This window comes from Stigmatopora nigra, chromosome 2 (genome assembly GCF_051989575.1).
Source record: "Stigmatopora nigra isolate UIUO_SnigA chromosome 2, RoL_Snig_1.1, whole genome shotgun sequence".
NCBI lineage: Eukaryota > Metazoa > Chordata > Actinopteri > Syngnathiformes > Syngnathidae > Stigmatopora > Stigmatopora nigra.
The window spans coordinates 19,409,593-19,429,671 of NC_135509.1; the positions used below are offsets into that span (position 1 = coordinate 19,409,593).

General features: G+C 38.9%; 1 protein-coding gene across 3 annotated transcripts in view; it reads right to left on the minus strand.

The window, feature by feature from the left end:
• The window catches only part of LOC144184916 (polypeptide N-acetylgalactosaminyltransferase 18-like), a 58,158-nt gene that overhangs the window by 10,292 nt on the left and 27,787 nt on the right, over positions 1-20,079 (minus strand). The window contains exons 2-10 of one of the 3 annotated variants that reach the window (XM_077710441.1): positions 15,975-16,176; positions 15,715-15,881; positions 14,802-14,988; positions 12,506-12,703; positions 10,915-10,993; positions 9,690-9,875; positions 7,765-7,902; positions 2,536-2,631; positions 1,681-1,845 (exon numbers count right to left, since the gene is read on the minus strand). In XM_077710441.1, coding sequence (XP_077566567.1) covers positions 1,681-1,845; positions 2,536-2,631; positions 7,765-7,902; positions 9,690-9,875; positions 10,915-10,993; positions 12,506-12,703; positions 14,802-14,988; positions 15,715-15,881; positions 15,975-16,176 — 1,418 coding nt within the window. Of the gene's footprint in view, positions 1-1,680; positions 1,865-2,535; positions 2,632-7,764; positions 7,903-9,689; positions 9,876-10,914; positions 11,030-12,505; positions 12,704-14,801; positions 14,989-15,714; positions 15,882-15,974; positions 16,177-20,079 lie in introns of those variants that run through there. The other 2 variants (XM_077710440.1, XM_077710442.1) reach the window with 2 other exon arrangements.

The following is a 20,079-nucleotide window of genomic DNA, read 5'->3' on the forward strand; positions in this document are numbered from 1 at the left end:
GTTCAGTTTGTCATTGTACAGAATCTGCTGGGATAGGCTCAAGCACCCCGCTTCACTCAACTACCACTTAAGCTAAATTCCCTCATGTTGCCCATTCCTGGCACCACAAAAATGTATTATATTCTATGGATTTGGGGGCAAATAGTCACTCATATTGATTCCAACATACCTCAGCACATAGGCGTTGAGGTGACCGAGAGGCTAAAGTGATGGACTGCTAATCAATTTTGTTCTACACGCATGGGTTTGAATTCCATCCTCATTGTATATTAGTTGTAATGTCTTTCTGTGCCAGTTTGCATGGGTGAAGTTTGATCCTCAAAAACATAACATTAGGTTAGAAAGAGACCTGGTCAAGTTTGGTACTTGACAACATAACACTATGTTAGAAAAGGACCTACCAACACTAAAGAAGCATGAGTGGTAGTTTACTTATGTTTTTTACTCTGCTCACAATACTTAAAATTTGTATACAATGGGCTTACTCAATTCCTGCAAAATGATGCTGCCTTCGACACTTTTCAGAAATATAAATTTAAAACAAAACAAACTTGGTGCTTTGACCAAGGGAACAACCTTAGGTTTCTCGTAGTGATTGTGGGTATCAGTTCCACTGCCTCTCACATGCTAGTTGACCACTGTACCACTTGAGCTTATTTCTTTTCAAATCTTCCCTGCCTGCCTGGTCTCATTGTTGAAGGATGTCCATGGAAAGGATAGGCTCGACTTTCAGCATTAGCTTCGATAGCGAAAATAATTTGAAATAGGCAAAATAACATGTTATTTCTCTCAAATATATTGTTTTAATCAATATAGTTTCGGAAGTACTGTCATTATTTTGTGTAGAAAAATAGAATTTGGTGTTCAAAAAGTATTTTTTCAAAGACTTTGAAAGAGAGGGGGTCGTCTTATATTTGGGGCGGTAGGGAAAAAGGTTTGTAGGTTTAAGAGCAGATATGGTTAACAGGTACTAAATCCCAGATAGATCTGGCATTGTCCTTGTTAGAGCTGCTTGATTTTATGCTTTTTTCACCCTGGTGTCCTGTCTGAGTGATTGCCCATTGTGTTCAGCTGTTGTTTCTCCGCCACTGGAGTATTTTCTGCCTGCTCCCTCGTGTGTTTCCCAGGTGTTCCTAATTGTCTCGTCAACCCATGTCAGTCTATTAAAAACCCACCCATTGTTGTCATTTGTAGGATCGTCATTTCATTGCCATATGTCTGCATTACCTCGTTACTCGATTCCCCGTGTTTTCCCTAGTCAGGTTTGGGTTTTGTGATTTGATTTATAAGTCATTGTTATTTTCTAAGATATTTTCTAAGTTACTAAAGTTTTGGTAAGAGCATTACTTCCCTCGTCCTTGCCTGCTTCCCCGTGTTTGGGTCCTGTCCCCAGTTACCTCGCCGCGAGGTCTTGCCAAAGATTTAACAGTCCTTTTATCTGCCACAGTGTCACAGCAATGTGCAACATTTGAATATTTGGATAATATCCTTTTTCAATTAGAATTATCCCCAAAAGAAAACACTGTACTAATATCTGGTAAATAAGTGGCAGACAAAGCTAAAAAAAAGTGCATACAAAAAACTTTAAGAAGCATAGAAGCAGAATAATAAGAATACATTTTGAACAGAAATGGATTTTGTGAACATCAGATATTTTAATTGAATGAAAGTTGTCGTTACCGGAGTGAAAATCCAGGTTAACTTCATGTGCTTGGTGGCTGCGTAGGCACATTCCAGCAATCTAGGTTTGCTATTTACATCCACCAAACACTTGTTGTCATCATCATCGATAGTTGGACTGAGCACTCCCAGACGAAGCTGCTGGGAACTAGTGTAGTACACATTCTACATGGAAACAGAAACACTTGACAACATATTATAGTAGCCAGCACAACATTAAAAAACAGGACTGATCGACAACAGTTACTCAATTGTTCTCAATATATTCACTCTTCATTGAAATTTCTGTTGTGGTGAATATCATTTTTTTGGTTTCAAAAAATAGCCACTGTTGCCATCACGTCATTTGAGCGAGCGGCTGTGTAAAGGGAGATTGACTGAATCACAGGGAAAAAGAGGGGAGCAACTGTGGCGGTAACTCAAATACTGTGTTCCCCCGCTACTTCGCGCTTCAGTTAACGCGGACGCAGAGTTTCGCAGATTTTTTTGGGAAAAAAAAAATACAAATATTACATTGAAACAGCATATTTTACAGTTTTTGTTATAACATGAATTTCACTCTCTCTACCCGTATTCTATATGGTGTACTGTATACAGGGGGGTAAAAAAAAAAAAATTGGAATTAAATTCAAATTAAGCATTTTGGAAAGGGAATCCCTATTTCGCGGAAATGCACTTATCGCGGGTGGTCCCGGTCCCCATTAACCACGATAAGCGAGGGAACACTGTAGTTTAATTTAAGAGACCACACAAAGGCAGTGATTTAAAAAATACCATGTGAAAACAAAAGCTACAGTATGAAACATACCAACACTGATGTGAATGGGAATTGGAGTGAGATGACAGTTCACTAACCTGTGCTGTTATGCCATGACAAAGATACATGATTGGAATGTTGTCAGTGTTTTGTCCTTGGTCCAAACACAAGTCATTTCTCAGACTATTTTTCAACTGGAAAAATTCAGGAGGAGTGAAAAAGAACAAAGCAGAGATGAATAAAAGATAAGAGCCACTCTCTTATAAAAAACATCTAAAAATTGCTACTCTGCAATGTTATAATGGTTTGTCAAACATCTGAAGGGAAACATATGGACAAAAACATTGCAATTAAAAATACTCGCACGTCTGGCTTATTAAAGGATTTCTTTATGACTGAAAATGTGCCCATTTACCCACAGTTCCTTTTGGCTCATTGACAGATGGGTATTAGACTTAATCCCTTATCTGTACCCACTTTTTAAAACGACATATTGTAAATGTTGCTAAATAGCAGAAAGACCTCTGCCATAAAACATAAAAATGAACTCATTTGCCTTTTGACCAATCTTTCAAACATTGTGATAAAAATTAATATGCCTGAAAACTTCTCTTCTCTATCAGTCTTTATAGACAAGAGTGAAATATTGTTTAATATGGAAGGTGGATAATGCTAGCACATGGTGAAACCTAACTTTTAGAACAAAAAGATCACAAAGGGGAACGAGACGGCCTACAGAGATGAGTTGCGTAGACTCACCGAGTGGTGCGCTCTCAAGAACTAACTTTTAGAACAAAAAGATCACAAAGGGGAACGAGACGGCCTACAGAGATGAGTTGCGTAGACTCAGCGAGTGGTGCGCTCTCAAGAACTTCACGTCGAGCGTTTCCAAACGCCGCTCCTATACCCCTGTATATTAACGTCAAATGTGTGGGGCGAGTTTAGCCTTGGGTCCATGTTTCTGCTGACTTCACTTGCGCAGCAAACACTACAGTACTCTTCAAGAAGGTGCAGCAGAGGCTCCATTCCTTGGAAGTACTCAGGAAGGAGCAACTCAACATCAACCTGCAGAGTCTTCATCACAACTCATCAGCATCAGATCATCAGCTCTTCCCTAACTCCCCTGTCCACCATCTACAATTCCTGGTGCCTAGGAAGGGCAAAGACTATCATAAAGCACAATACACATCCTATCTTCCACCTCTTCAACCTGCCCCCATGGCAGGGGCCAGAGACGAGACCAGCTAAAACAGACCCGGACAGTTTCTTCATAAGAGCCATCACCACACTCAAAGCGCCTTTTGCACCACGAACCTAATCCAGACTTAGTTAAGTACTGTCACTGCACTATACGTAATATGCATAACACTGACAGATACTTATCAATAAGGAATGGTCTCAGATTTTTACTCCAGTCTTAGCACAGCAAATTTTGATACACTTGTACTTTGATACATGCTTTAAAACTCAGTAACATGCTGCTAACCACTGTAGTCACTTTTTTTTACCTCACCACATTTTTATTGTATACAGTGTTCCCTCGCTACTTCGCGGTTCAGCCACCGCGGACTCAGAGCTTCACGTTTTTTTGGGAAAAAAAATACATAAAAATACAAATATTACATTGAGACAACATATTTTACAGTTTTTTTGTTATAACATGAATTTCACTCTCTCTACCCGTATTCTATATGGTGTACTGTATATGGGGGGGGATTACATTCAAATTAAGCATTTTTGAAGGGGGATCCCTACTTCGCGGAAATTCACCTATCGCGGGTGGTCCCGGTCCCCATTGACCGCGATAACCGAGGGAAGACTGTATAAGTTATTGTGAGTACTTATACATGTGTGCACTCTACGTCAATGTTTTAAATCTCTTTGTACATGTATAATTACAAAAAGCTTTCTTTTTCTTTTTCTAATTTTCACCTCCATAGTCATGATTTTAATAGGGAGTTACTTTGAAGAGAAAATCTTAAGATCATCGCACGTGCTATTTCTGGGATACTGTATGAATCAAAAGACATTATTAAGGTCGATATCATATGGGAGTTTATATGCCTGACTTTATAAATGCAAAATATCAAATTATTCAATTTTAAAAAAGAAATATTGATGAGAACCTGATGGTTTTTAATCAATTACAATTTTCTTACCAGAAGTTTAGGATGTCGTGGCGGCCAAATTGCTTGTAATGTCGAAATATCTAAAAAAAATTATGGTTTATATTACTGCATTAGTTGTCATTTTCCACCAAGAAATAAAATGAAAAAAAATCAAAGTGTAATTTTGTTTTATTTAAAAATCAAGGCTAGTCGCATCTGGCAAGTCAGAGCATGTTTAACTAGGTAAGACGGCAGCGCCCCTAGGTAATATGGCAATGCCCCTGGGCAAGGAGGGACAAGCACAAGTGAGTTTTTTCATAGGTTTTTCCACGTTTTTCCCCTTTTTTTGAAAGTTATGATTACATTCATGGACGTCAAAATAAATTGTGTATAGCATTTTATCTGTTAACCTTATCTCTATTTTGAAGTAAATGACTTTATCGGCCGCATTGTCTTGCGGTAAAGTGCTGGTTATGGTGATATGGTTTTTTGTCTTTGTCACCTTGCAGTTTCGTGCATGTTTTCTTTTTATGCGCATATAAGCCATACTCTTGATTCAGTCATCATATTTGTCCAACAAATGCATCTTATAAGCACCCTAGACTGGTCTCTAGTCAGCCAACGAGCACTCAGAGAAACAGACATACCAACTGCTCTCACAGTCATACCGCTACCTAACGGGAATCGATCTCACACTTGCTCACACCGAAGTCAGGCGAGTGAGCCACTACACTACCCGGTGGCTAGAAGAATGGTTAGCTATCTACAATTTTAACTTTTATGGAGATGTGCTAATCAGATTTGCTGTGCTATATAACCTAGTTATTTTATTTAATATCAGACTTGGAGTCCTTATTGGTGTTGAAGTCGCATGCAAGTGCACTACACCTGAGCAATTAGCGTTGTACAAGACCAAAGCATTTGCTCTTGAGACCCATTAAATGAAGGCACATCATTTTGCATGAAATAGCTGCAATTCCCAAGTGCTCAATGCCCTATTTATGTGAGACTGTTTGAATTAAAGCTAGAAGTCAACACAGTAATATTTTGATACATCTCACACAAAACATTTTCAAAATCTATGTCCATGATACTCCGATCATCCTCATCGTGTTTTTCTTACAGAATGTAGACTATAGCAAATTACCGTATTTTCCGCACAATAAGGTGCAACGGAGTATAAGGCGCTCCCCCAATGAATGGTTCATTTTATTTTTTTCCATAATCAAGGCCCACTGCATAATAAGACGCACCCACAATGAATGGTTCATTTTAAAATATTTCCATATATGAGCCGCACCGCATTATAAGGCGCACCGCATTATAAGGCGCACCGCATTATAAGCCGCACCTCATTATACGGGTCTACAGTAGAGGCTGGGGTTACTTTATGCATCCACCTGCCAAAATCTATCAATAGATTATAAATCAGCTTTCTGACAACTCAATTCACTCCCAAAATGAATAAACCAAAGGTTTTTTTTATTTTCTCAAATGTGTGACACAACAATAGTATAACTCATGTTGAACAGGTGAGCGAATGCGACATCCAACATGTACGTGTGACAGGGTGAAGTAAGTGAAGTTATAAATGAGTGCAGAAGTTATGATAAAAATTGGACTCACACAGCTATGACGCGCGAAGCGTGCGCAAAGTACGCAGATTTGACGCGCGAAGCGTGCACGAAACACGCAGCTATGACGTAATGGGTACGCGCGAAATACTCAGCGATTACGTAATGGTCATAGACCTGTGTATAGAATAAAAGCGGGCTAGTCAGACATTTCACTAAGTTGGCTTGAAAAACAACAAAGGACCTGTCTGATTATTTCACCCGTCTTTTTAAGGTATGTTGCTTTGTTTTGAAGATCGAATGAGTGTGGGATTTGCAAAAGACAATAGTTAGCATGTGAGAAAGAACGTAATGCTTAGTGATGGTTGTTTACTTTTTTTTATGTGTGTGCGTGAATGTGCGAGTCTCGGGTGTATTGTTTACAGCAAGCTACCTTTGGCTGCCGTTATAACGGTAGCATGATAGTATGCATTATATGACGGCCGGAACAAAAGGTAACAAGTTTCAATACTCATAATTTATAATCGTTTATGCAACAAGTACATTGTTTTGGGTTATAACGAGTTGTTAATATGTTACTATGTATATATTCGGGTGTTATTGTATATTATGTTTTGTGTGAATTGCTTTGATATAACTAAAGTTGGCTTGAAAAACAACAAAGGACCTGTCTGATTATTTCACCCGTCTTTTAAAGGCAAATACAACTACCCCGTAAATTCAGGGGTACAACATACGGATTAATCGTGTCAGTAATTCCTGCCTTCCTCGAAACTCAGACTACAGCTCAGACTTCCACCGGGAATAACGGTGAACATAGAATTATTGTACTAGATCGAGCTCAACCAAAATGAATCATCGTTTTATATATCTCAGCATTCAGCGCGCACCGCAAATAGAGTCGTGGGCTGCTTGCCGTAGTTGCGAGAGCTGTTGTGGCTCAATATTGATCCATACGTATATAAGATATGGTTCAGGGTCTAGCTTTGAATACTCTGTTGATGGCAATCTAGCGGCTGGAATTCTTGTCTCAATCTACTCGGAATGACGGCGAACGCCAAATTAGTGTGCTCGCCGTCATCACCGGTGAATTGACAAAATAACTATATATCCCAGTATGCACCACGCACAGGGGAAAATGGAGTCTCCAGCTGCTTACACTAGTTGCGAGACCTGTTGCAGATCAATATTGATCCATTTATAATATATATAGTTAGCAGTCTAGTTTGGAATGCTCTGTTGACGCCAATCTAGTGGTTGGAGTTCTTTTGTCAATCCCCCCAGAATGATGCGAGCACCAAATTAGTGTGCTCGCCGTCATACTGGGCGTATTGACAAAAAATACTACATATCCCAGCATGAACCGCACATGGGGGAAAATGCTGCAGGCTGCTTACTGTAGTTGCGAGACCTGTAGAGGATGATTTACCCTATCGTCTGATATCGACTGATTTTTTATTTTATCATGATAACAATTTTGATATTGGTCCATATATTAGGCTTTTAAGGCTTTTGAAAAAAATGGAGGCTTTTAGGTGCGCCTTATAGTGCAGAAAATACGGTATTCAGATTCCACAGTCCAGTTTAAGTAGTAATAATAGTAAAAATGAATAAAATAAGTAACTGAATATAAAATGAATCTCACCACCCCATAAGCAACTGTGTTGTTGTACGATCGCAGCTCCGGGTAGATATTGGCAAGGAACCAGCTGAATGGTTGGCACTTGAGTCTGGTTCGCAGGGCCTTTCTCTCAGTCATGTCCCCAATATTGATTCCGGAGTTCTATCAAAATAACAAAAACATCAATTCAATTACACATCATTTTCCTCTATGTTGTAGAATTTGCTGTTTAAACCACATTTTTTTGAACAGGGAAAAATACCTTTCAACAGTAGAAAAATAAATCTTATGTGAAAAATGAATAAAATATTGTGACTGAAATTAGCTACTTAGATACAAAAAGTCTGCATCGTCAAAAGAAAGCTAGTTATTTTGAAAATATTGTCACAGATTCTTGCGCGTCAGCCTCACAGCTCTGGGTCCTGGGTTCAAATCCAGTTCGGTCCACCTGTGTGGAGTTTTCATGTTCTCTCTGGGCCTGCGTGGGTTTTCTCCAGTTTCCTCACGCATTCCAAAGACATGCATGGTAGGCTGATTGGTCACTCTAAAGCACAGGTATCAAAGTGGTGGCTCGGGGGCCAAATCTGGCCAGCCGCATCATTTTGTGCGGCCCAAGAAAGTAAATCATAAGTGCCGACTTTCTGTTTTAGGATCAAATTAAAATGAAGAGTATAAACGTATATTACATTTCCTGATTTTCCCCCTTTTAAATCAATAATTGTTATTTTTTAATCAATTTTTTCCGTGTTTTTAGTTCAAAAATCATTTTGTAAAATCTAAACATATATATAAAAAGTCTAAAATAAACATTATTTTAGATTTATGAAAAAAACGGAATAATCAAGGCTTTTGATCCAGTTCTTTTAATCAATTCATAAAAAAAAAATAATAATAATATATCTAAAATGGTCCGGCCCACATGAAACCGAGTTGACGTCAATGCGGCCCGCGAACCAACCCAAGTTTGACACCCTTGCTCTAAAATTTCCCCTAGGTATAGATGTGATTGCAACTGATTCTCCATCTGCTTGTGCCCTGCAAACCACTGGCCAGCGGTTTAGAGTGTCCCCCGCCACTGACCCTAAGTCAGCTGGGATAAGCTCCAGCATCCCCCCCATGATCCTTGTGAGGATAAAGCGGTGCAGAAAATGAATGAATGAATCAGATTAAAGAGGTTTGTCAGTTGGTTATCTTTTGAAGGTCTCCTGTGAAATTTAAGACATTATGTAGTGTTCCATCTGACCACCAAGCTCAGTGTTTTCTTAAGAATTTGTATCAATATAATCTGTCTAACTGAGCAGAGAATTTATTTCCCTAATTAATGTAAATCATAAACAACGCTTTGGATAATATGTTCAAACAACAAGAAACACTTAAATGAGAGAAGTAAGTAGGCTGCCTTGGCCAGCCAGGTTTTCTCATCTGAAATGATTAGCAGTCTGGAATCAAATTTCTTACTTAATGGTGAAAATGATCTGGTGTGAAGAAGCCCATTATTTCTCATGAGGGAAAATAACATTAGTATTAAATAATAGTAACTGAATATCAGCACATTGTTTGAGATCATTTTGGTGATTAAGCTTAATTTAAAGCTGCTCCCTTTTACTAGCACATGTTCCATGGCACCAGATTTTTCTTTTGCTAGTTGTCTCATTGCTACCAACCAATTTAACTACACAAAGATATTATCTGTCATTGATAAATGTTGCTTTCTTTGGGGTACACCTGATGGTGCATTGGTTCTTATTCTGACTTTGGTGCAGGCTGAGTAACATCGATTTCCGCTCAGTAGAGGTGTGAGTGTGAATGGTTGTCTGTCTCTATGCGTGCCCGACAACTGGCGGGCACTCAGATTAGGGTGTAGCCCACCTTTTATCAGATGGAATAGCCTCAAACGACTCACGGCCCTGACAAGGGTAAGCAGAGTTGAATGAATGTTCTCTCCGTACCCGAAATGGAATATTCCAAGCCATGTAGACATGATTTTTATATTCGTCCATCCAGACCTCTGCCACTCTTAAAGCATTACGACGCACAAGGGCTGTCAGGTTTTGTGTGTAAGGCTTGTGAGCTCTTTCGATGTGTGCAATCCTAGAGCAGGGAAGAACCTCAATGCTTCCACCACACAGCCATACCTTGATGAAAGCGAGAGAAAGAGATAGAGAGAGAGAGATAAATTAGTTTCAATCACTAAGATACAATAATGTATACATTGCTAGAAATAACATTATCATTATTTAAAATTAGTAAGAAAGTCATAATTCATATAAGTGTATTAATAAGCACAAATGCATGTATGTATAGCCACAAAACAATTTGCAATCCTTTTGATATGGTAGACGTGGAGTCTAAAGTTCCATTTTCATCCTCAACAAGATAAACCTGTGGTGAATTGCTAAAAAAAAGCCTTTTCTGTTTGTGTGCAATAAATATTTGCAACTGGGCCTTCCCTCCCACACTTTGTAACAAATGGACCCATTGCTGAACAAACAATAGAGCAACGCGAGGCCCGTGGCCTGCAGAAAATCAATCCCACAAAATAAATATATTGTCTGCGTATCTTAGCATTCTCGATACATCTGTTCATCCAATTATTTTTATTAGGGACAAGGTCATATCCTGAAGCTCATTTTTGGAGACAAGATACTACACCCTGAACTTCTTGCCATACAATCGCATCTTGGTATATATGTATATATGTGTATGTATGTATATACGTGTATGTATATATATATGTGTATGTATGTATATACGTGTATGTATGTATATATGTGCATGTATGTATATACGTGTATGTATGTATATATGTGCATGTATGTATATATGTGTATGTATGTATATATGTGTATGTATATATGTGTATGTATGTACTTATGTGTATGTAATTATGCTGGTATCAAGGCTGATATTCAAGATATTCCATCAGCCTTAACAATTATTGGAATGTGCTGACATGGTAAACATGGTAATTTTTAGTGTGTAAAAAAAATAGTGACAGTGGGACTTTAATCGGCATGCTGAAAATGTTCCAGAATACCTGATTGTGTATGCTGATGACCTCCTTTTAAGTCTAGGCTGTTTTTAGTTTTTAAAGGACATTTCTTGGTTCTTAGAGGCACATTTTTTCTTAATGCTGGCCAAAGAATGGATGCTTTTTAAAGTGTATGAACTCACCCTGATACTCAGTTCCACATTCTCCCCTCCATAAATGTCCATTCCTTCATCTAATAAGCCAATTTCCTCAAAGTACTTCCTGTCAACCACAAAGCATCCAATCAGAGCAGGACTCCTAAAAGGAGAAAAGGGTAATCAATCAAAAATTATCAATCAAATGAAATGAAATAACTTCTTGACATATTTCTCATCAAATCTGAGTCAGTCAAAAAAGTTTAAATCCCATTCCGCTGTTGGCGAGAATACTACAAAACCACTACCGAATGATGTAATGAAGAGATGGGCTTTTCGCGTACAATTCCTCTTCCATTTTGTTTCATTACTGTGGTGCTCAGTGTTTTTAGGGTTTCCCCCAAGAAATTTAATTGTTTTATCAGAAAATGCTAATACACGTTCTGTAGAAAATTGGAACAACACGAACACTGGCAATAATCCTCTTTCTGTATAACAAGGGGATCAACTAGGTGAACTGGACACATACACGGAAATGAAGAACCTGGTAATTCTATTCTGCTGTTTTAACTTGAATATTTTCTTCAAGACTATTTTGACCAAGTGACAAACGAGTTAAGGCAAATGAGTTTTTTTTTGTAAACCCAAGGCTCGTAAATGTAAGATATTTACTTTCCATTAGCCCTTATGGCTCTGAACTCGAACTGGCACGACACACAATCCCTTCTGTGCAATAACTTCGGGGTGTGCAATAAAATGTGCAATATCTTAGATTGTGCAATATTTTAGAACTTCCTTGTCCGGATGTGACTTTTTAAATTATTTATTTATTTTTTACTCGGAAACACTTTGTGGAGTAGCACCACCAATTTCATTTGTTTAAAAAAAAAAAAAATAAAAAAAAAATTAAATTAAATTCAAATTAAGCATTTTTGAAGGGGCATCCCTACTTCGCGGAAATTCACTTACCGCGGGTGGTCCCGGTCCCCATTAACCGCGATAACCGAGGGAACACGAAATTCAAATTAAGCATTTTTGAAGGGGCATCCCTACTTCGCGGAAATTCACTAATCGCGGGTGGTCCCGGTCCCCATTAACCGCGATAACCGAGGGAACACTGTATACGACATGTTTTTGTTTTCTATACAGTGTATTTATGAAATATTGGTTATATAGGCTTACAAAAGGACTGTAATGTATTAATATCTAAATATAATCTATAAATAAACAAATCGTCAATAGTTTAAGTACTGCACTCATAGTAAAAATAATTACTTTACGCTTGATTTAGATAATTCTAATCAGACAAAAACATGTTCAATTGGAGCTTTAGTCCAAGTCCTATTCATCCGATTCAAGAGGCATTGGATCAACGATGGAATCTTTAGCCCTGACTTTCGTTGTGAGTTTCAGTGTGGATTTTGGCATTTAAAAAAAAACTTAAGATATAAAAAATATGATGTACTGAAGCCGGGAATGTTGAAGCTGCGAAGTGGTGAAGAATCAAAGTACCTCTATGATTCCTTAATCAATAAATAATTTTAAAAAAGGAGCAAATAATTACATCATAAAATTGTTCAACGACAAAACCTTGGATGGGAGTTAAACGGTTGGAAAAAATAATTCTCCATGTCTTTACCTGATAGGTACTGTGTGATTATGCATTGTCCACCAAGATTTGGGTGGGTTGAGGTACCGACACCATAGCTCCCAGTCGAAGCCTTGAGCAGACAGCGGGTACTCTTCCATTTCAAATGTGTCATATTTAATGTTGTCAAAAGAGGGTGACACCACACGAGTCCGCTTTTCTTTTATCCGCTGAAGAACTGGCTCTGACCTGTGGAAGGCCAACCACAGACTTAGCTAGATGTTTGAAACTTTAATTCAGAAAAGTTTAATTCACTTAAATATTGTAAACTTGACCCTCTTTTAATGAAACATAAGAATACAGATGAAACATCAGAAGCCAATATAATATATATATATATTTTTTTTAAAGAATGTTCCAAAGGTGGACAAACATTTCTCATTTTCAACTACAAGCGTTTAAGAGTTTTAAAGGAACCTGGTATACGTGGGTTCCAAATACCTCCTGCCTTTCTGTTAATAAAAGAAAACCCCTCAGTGGTGACAGAAATGTCCAATGGGTTTGTCAGGGTCAGTCTAGACAGAAGAACCACAGGACTATTTTAAATGTGTAATACAGACAGATGTGACCTAAGTGAAAATAGCAAAATTCTCAAGTGAGCACAGCTGCCCTACAGTGAAAAAGCTTAGGTTCAAATCAAAGATTGGGCCAGTCGCACTTATTTATAATTATGTGTTTTTCTAACTCTTCCACCTATCGGCTTTTAATCATGTAGAAAGGTCATTTCAGAATTGATGGACACTTTGGCTCCAAAATTTTTGAAAAAATAAACCTTCACTTTCATACCACAAAAAGTGTTATTCCGATCATATGCACAACAGGGACAAGCATGCATAAAGTAGAGTGAGATATAGTATTATGAAGTCTATTTTTTTCCAAATGTTCACTTCTTTATCTCCTGCGGATGTCTCATCATGTCAGCTTCGTGGACATATATGAAGTGTAAATCCCTTATAATGCTGGTTATCTTTTTATACATGGGGGTTACCACTTGGTGACTGTCCTTGGAAAAGGACATTGAGGCCGTCTTCCAAAGGATCACTTCTTTTGTGGTAGATTCATTTATGCCGAAATGGCATGCTACGCCTTTAGCATAGAAACGTCAATTTCCCCTGACAATGTCATCATGTCTTATTCTTTTTTGGGCTCATTGACACTTAGGAGGCATTTTCATGGATGATTCAAAATCCAAACAAAGCTGGAATAGGTTCAGCGTAGTGTTGGAAAGACCCCAAAAAGAATTGACGTGACATAACAACTCAAATGTCACATTGATTCTTTTTGCGGTCTTTCCAAACGTGGAGCGCTCAACGTAGGAACGGTTTCGTGCGTAGTGTGTTAAGAGACGAGCTTATTTAGTACTTGCACACGCCCAAATGTTAATGTATTTGTGTTGTGGAGCTTGAAGTTTTTGCTGTATTATTTTCTTTAATAAAGAATATTATGAAAATGCAGGGTGCAACATGAATTCCCTTTGTCTTCTTTTTAATAACATTTTTAATGAAATAATTTTATTTATTTTAATGAAATAATTGTATTTATTGCCTTAAAAAAAAAAAAAAAAAACAATCGTTTGCGAGTCCGGCGATGAATTGTCCGTCGACGAAATGTTCAGCGACGATATGTCCGTTCGATGAACTGTCTGGGGTCGAAGCGTCCGGCGACAAAGTGTCCGTTGACGAAATGTCCGGTCATGAGTTGGACAATGCCATAGTTAGCAGAGTACTCTTGTCAGCCAGTCATTGCATTGTGCTTTTTGAATGGGACATGATTTCAAATCTGAGAAACTGCCCCAGCTTATTGATGAGTTTAACTGAGTCTGTAAATATTGTTCGATGGAGTGCAGGATTGATATATTCTTTACAGAGTCGTTGTAGCACAACAGCATTGGAGCAGGGGCTGCCAGTTGTCCTGAATTGCAAAAATCTACTGGTAAAACTCCAGTCCATGCTCATGATGCAGATCCAAACCCTTTGAGCAACATTGCTTGGATGACTCTCTTCATATCCATTTAGCAATCTAGGAATTTTAGGATCACCCTGATTGGCGACATCTTTCCAGAGGGAATGCTAAAATTTTAAAAAGTTGTTCCTGAAGTTAAACAGACATTTCTGTGGGGCGTGATAAACGTAATCGAGTTTCCTAATAGAAATTCAAATGGAGGTCAATTACATTTGTGATTTTTTGTTGCAAATATTGTCCTATGGGGAAAATATAAGTCCAAACAAAAAATACTTGGATACTTTTTTTTTTTTTACACATTTAAAAGAAGTAAAGTCAAACTCACCACCCAGTATTAAATTCCACATGTGCGTCAAAAAAAGCAACCACGGCTGCTGAAGCAACCCTCCACCCACTCACTCTGGATCTGATAAGTCCTTCCTGTTTCTGGTGATGGACCACTTTGATGAACTCAGGTCCATGTTGATCATTCATCTCATCTACAAAACTTTGAAGGTGCTCTTTGAGTTCCACTGGGGAAAAAGGTTACGCTGTTTCAGTGTAGCTAATAAAAATATAAAAGACTCAATTTCCATGACTAAAACCTTAACAATGATCAGTTGTAACATTACTTGTGGCTATGGCATGGAGAAAACAAATACCGAAAGAAAATGTCATCATTGTTGTTGACATCGCAATACACTCTTTGTATTAATGTATTTTGGTTGTACTGCTAGGCTTCGGGTCCCATCTGTTCAGCCATTAAAATTTTAGATTTTTATATATATATATATATATATATATATATATATATATATATATATATATATATATATATATATATATATATATATATATATATATATATATATATATATATATATATATATATATATATATATATATATATATATATATATATATATATATATATATATATATATATATATATATATATATATATATATATATATATATATATATATATATTCATATATGTCATATATATTCATTTTTTTATTATTATTATTTTTCATTGTGTATTCACTGGCTGGGCCGCCTTGTGGTGTAGAGGTTCACTCGCCTGACTTTGGTGTGGGCTTTCGAGGATTGGCGGTATGGAAGATGAATGAATGAATGAATGAATTAACTGGGTGGTCCGACTTATTCTTAGGTGCAATCTATCACCCGACAATGTATATGATGTTATCAGTCTTAAATCAAGATAAAAAGTAGGGAGAAATCCTAATCATCCTTACTATTGGTGCTGTGGTCGTCCACTAGTATTATTTCCTTGAGTATATGTGATGGAGTTCTCTGGATGGCAGTGTTCACAGAGCGTAGCAACACAGACAAGGCCTCATTGACAAAGATGAAGATGATACTCAGTTCAGGAAGGTCAGAAGAATACCACATGTTCTTACATCTGAGACATAAAAGAGAGGGATTAGACTATATCACACGCTTTAAGAGTAGATACCACCCATTTAGGCAGCAGTCAGCGATGTGACTGACTGACCCGTCAGGGCGAAAATCCGGGATGGGCCGTGTGATGGAGAGCCTGTCACTGAGGTAGCTGTTATAACCAAAATACCGAAACTTTTTGATGGCAACCTTTCGACTCCCTGGGCCCAGGTGGTGACCCCAGTGATCAAACATTGAGGAGCTGGAATCTGTGGCTAATGAAGATGAATCATCCTCATCTTCCTTCTTGGGTTTATCTGTGGGCATAAGAAAGTACATGATTTCGTATTTCAATGCTCCAGTTTTCTCCACCTCCACTCCTCACTATTGGATTGTATTTGGTTCTGGGACAATTGTGTCTCCTGTGCAAACAGAAGATGAATAATACAATTCTGAATTGTGCTGCATTTAAATTATGATGTTAAGTGACGGTAAGCCAATTATTTTCTTGTGTTCATTTGAAGGGTGGCTTCATACATGAGTTATTTTAACTGATCACTTGTTTTGCTGTTAAGATTTGAAGAGCTTTAGTATATAAAATCATTGCATACTGCTTTATTACAAAAGATGGGGTAGCTGCAGTTGTCGTCATGGCAACATTTGAGCAGTGCAAGCGAAAACATTTTATGTGGGTTGAAGTTGATTTGCTTTCAAGCACCACATGCAGTTCCTCTGATGTAACAACAACAGTGACATCAATGCCACTATTACTTGAATCCCCTCGCCTGCAGAGACAATGTTTCCTTCCTCCACTGTTCAAGCAGCTACTTCAAGTGAGGGTGGCTTTTTTGTGAGTTTGAATATGATTGTGGGCCAGTTATTCGAAACATTTTGCCCCCTCCAAAAAACAGTTGCAACAGGTAACGAAATCCCCCTTTTATAAACAAAGTTTACGCAAAAGGTAAAAAATATTTGACTTATTTAACAGAAGGGACACTCAACAGGTTGATATGTATACAAGCAGACAAATACACACTTGGTTTAAATTTCTTTTCTGAAACGCTTGATCCTCACTTGGGTCGAGGGACATCCTGAATTGGTGGCCAGCCGATGGCAGCGCACGAGGAGATGGACAACCATTCATGCTCACATTCATACTTAGGGGCAATTGACAGTGCCCAATCAGCCTTTTCAATCTGTGGAGAGGGCTTTCAGGCCGAGGGCAGAGACCCTCCTGGTAAGATCTTTGAGGTCAAGAGCGGAGACCCTCTCGACGAGGACTTTGATGCCGAGAGCGGAGACCCTCTCGACGAGGACTTTGATGCCGAGAGCGGAGACCCTCTTGGCGACAACGAGGCGGAGGGGTGAGACCCTCTCGGCGATGGCGACAATGACGACAACGAGGCAAAGGGCGGCGACCCCCCTCAAGTGAGTTGCTCTGCCACTTCGCTGTAACCTCTCCATGGACCGTCCAGGGCAAGACGGACCGCTACTGCCTAGCGGCACTGCCTGTATGACTTCTTGACAGATTAGCTTGCCACTTCCTCGCGGCTCGGCCGGGGAGACCGCCTGACGGGTCAGCTTGCCCCTTCTTCGTGGGCCGGCCGGGAGGACCACCTGGAGGTCCAGCTCACCGCTTCTTCGCTTCTTTGCGGGCTGGCCGGGACCTCCCAATTGAAGATTTTTTTCTTTCGCGTTTTAAACATTCGGGTGTTGTTTTATTTTTCCCCACACACTGCATGTTTGCTCTTCTCCGGGTCCCCTGCTACCCTCCCTTTGTTTGAGGGCATTGTAGTTTGATCTTTGGATATCTGGAATCCGTCCCTAAAGGGGGAGTTACTGTTCCGTGTTTTTGGTGTTCTGGTGGAGGTGTGTGTGTCTGCGTTGATGTTTTCCTTGTGTGAGCTGGCTGGGTGATTGTGTGAGTTTTTCGCCTCCAGGTTTTCCTTTCCTTTAGTAACCAACTGCGTGTATTTGGTAATCAGCCAGTGTCGATGTATGTAAACAAGATTGTTCTGTAATAATGTGTGGGAGTATTACCTTGTGTACCTTGTGTGTTGGATTTTGTGTGGTCTCTGTTCAAGTAAGACATGTATTTTGCCTCTTTGTAATTTTGCATTTTTCCTCCTTTATCTGTCACTTTTGTCCAACCATTTTTGTCATTAAAATCCTAAATTGTGCACCACCACCAAATCCCTTGCTTTTTCTGCCTCCCGCATCCTAGGTTCTCTCTCACTACGCACCCGAGGAAATCATGACAAAAATAGTGGACACAGCAAACATCCTTGGGGCGAGCTAGTGCTGAGGGTGTGGGTGGATGAGAGGTGGCGACCCAGCGTCATATACTCGGGTTGTTTCACCAGAAAGTCCTTAATCCAGGATCAGATGTCCGGTATTATTGTGTTAATATGTTAATTGAGCCCAAGATCCATCCGTGCCAGCATGGTGACTCTCCTTTTCTGAGTCACGGGTGCCGTGGTATGGTGCTTCAGGTCTTGTTTTAATTTGTGCAGTACAATTTAATGTTCTCCGGGATCCATCTTCCCACTTTCAATGTTGTAATCCATGCTTCTATTGAAGAATACGCCCTTGCTGTCTCCTCTCCTTTTGTGATGTTGCTTTTTTAAATAGTTGAAATGTCTCCTACATAATTTTTGGGGGCAATTCCAATCTATAGTTACGGATAGTTGAGAGTCTTAATTGGTGTTAGAATCTGTGAAAGTGGGACTTTAATGGTTTATTTTTTTGTTGAAAATATTTCACCATTATTGCACTCCACATTGACAAAAACTGGGGTCACAGGCTATCACCATTGCGTTTTGCTTTGTATTGTAATTTATACTGCGTTTGCAAAACCCGCTAAACGATTGAACCGGTTTCTAAAGCTGTCATATGACCCAGGCGGGCAGCACAGCTTTATCTCTTATAATTTCAGTTTTTTTTGTGTTTCACAATGTCAATGATCATCACGGGTATGTTCGAAATTATTTTATCTTTTTTGAATGCAGTAAGTTCCATAGACCTCAGTATTGTCTCTTAAACACAATAAAAACGAAAAAGTACAAGTATTTTTAAATTAATTGGTAATTGAACTAACTGTTTTTCCCACTTAATACCGTGTTAAGGGTTAATTTGTATTTGTAATTTTGCATTAAACTGAGGCAGAATAATGGTTTGATTAGGTTAGATTAGAAATGTATTTCATCCCGTATTTGGGAAGTTCCCTTAGGTTGCAGTGGCAAGAATGTAGCAAACACAAATGCAGAAGACATTGTAGACCTAGGTACAAATCTGGAGCTACTCTCAGGAAGTGCACAAGGTGGGGATCTTCTGCAGACTGAGTCTGAGGTTAAATATGCAGAATCATGCTTTCAATATGATCCACACATTCCCTCAGTATTCTGGAGCTGATCATCTTCCTTGCCTAGATTTTCCTAAGATGTCCTGTCACCCAATTAGCCCCAGAGAAGAGGCCTGTCAGGGGATGAAGCACACAACTCCCATTGGAGACCGGCAAGCACCGACAGCTCCCATAACAATGATGGAATGCTCGGTCTGGAGCGTCGCCTCTTCTCCCGGAACTATCGTCCACTGCTCACAGCTGATCCCAGACTCATGATATCGGAGGGACGGCTGAACGGCTCCAAAGACGTCTAGGACTAGCACAAAGAAACCAACGTGCGGAGTCAAGTTGTAAAGGTCGCAAAAAAACTAAGCAAAAAGCGCAAAATACAAAGCAAAGTATATGTGGAAGCATTAAGAAATACTAAAATGCAATGAAAAAAGCAGCAAAAACACAAAACAGCAACAACAACAAAAAGTGTGGTAGCGTGTTGTCCTCACTGTGGGGACCTGGGTTGGTCCACCTGTGTGGATTTTGCCTGCATGGGTTTACTTTGGGTATTCCTAAGATCTTGCCCTTCCTTTGTGGCTATTTATTTCTGGTGAGGAAAATACCTTGGAACAATATTTTACTGTGACTGCCAATGAAACTCAGATCAATTTGAGTAAATGTCAACTTTACACAAATTTTTAAAATTGTCCACCACATAACATAATGTCCTCCCTTACTTAAAATACACACCAGTGTCAGTTACTGTTTGGATATTTTAAAATATGCAACAAAAAATGAATGACTTTTACTCCTCTGAACAACAAATTTGCATTTGCGGAAATATGTTTTGGCTCTGACAATACAATGCACTTAAATTCTGTGGGAG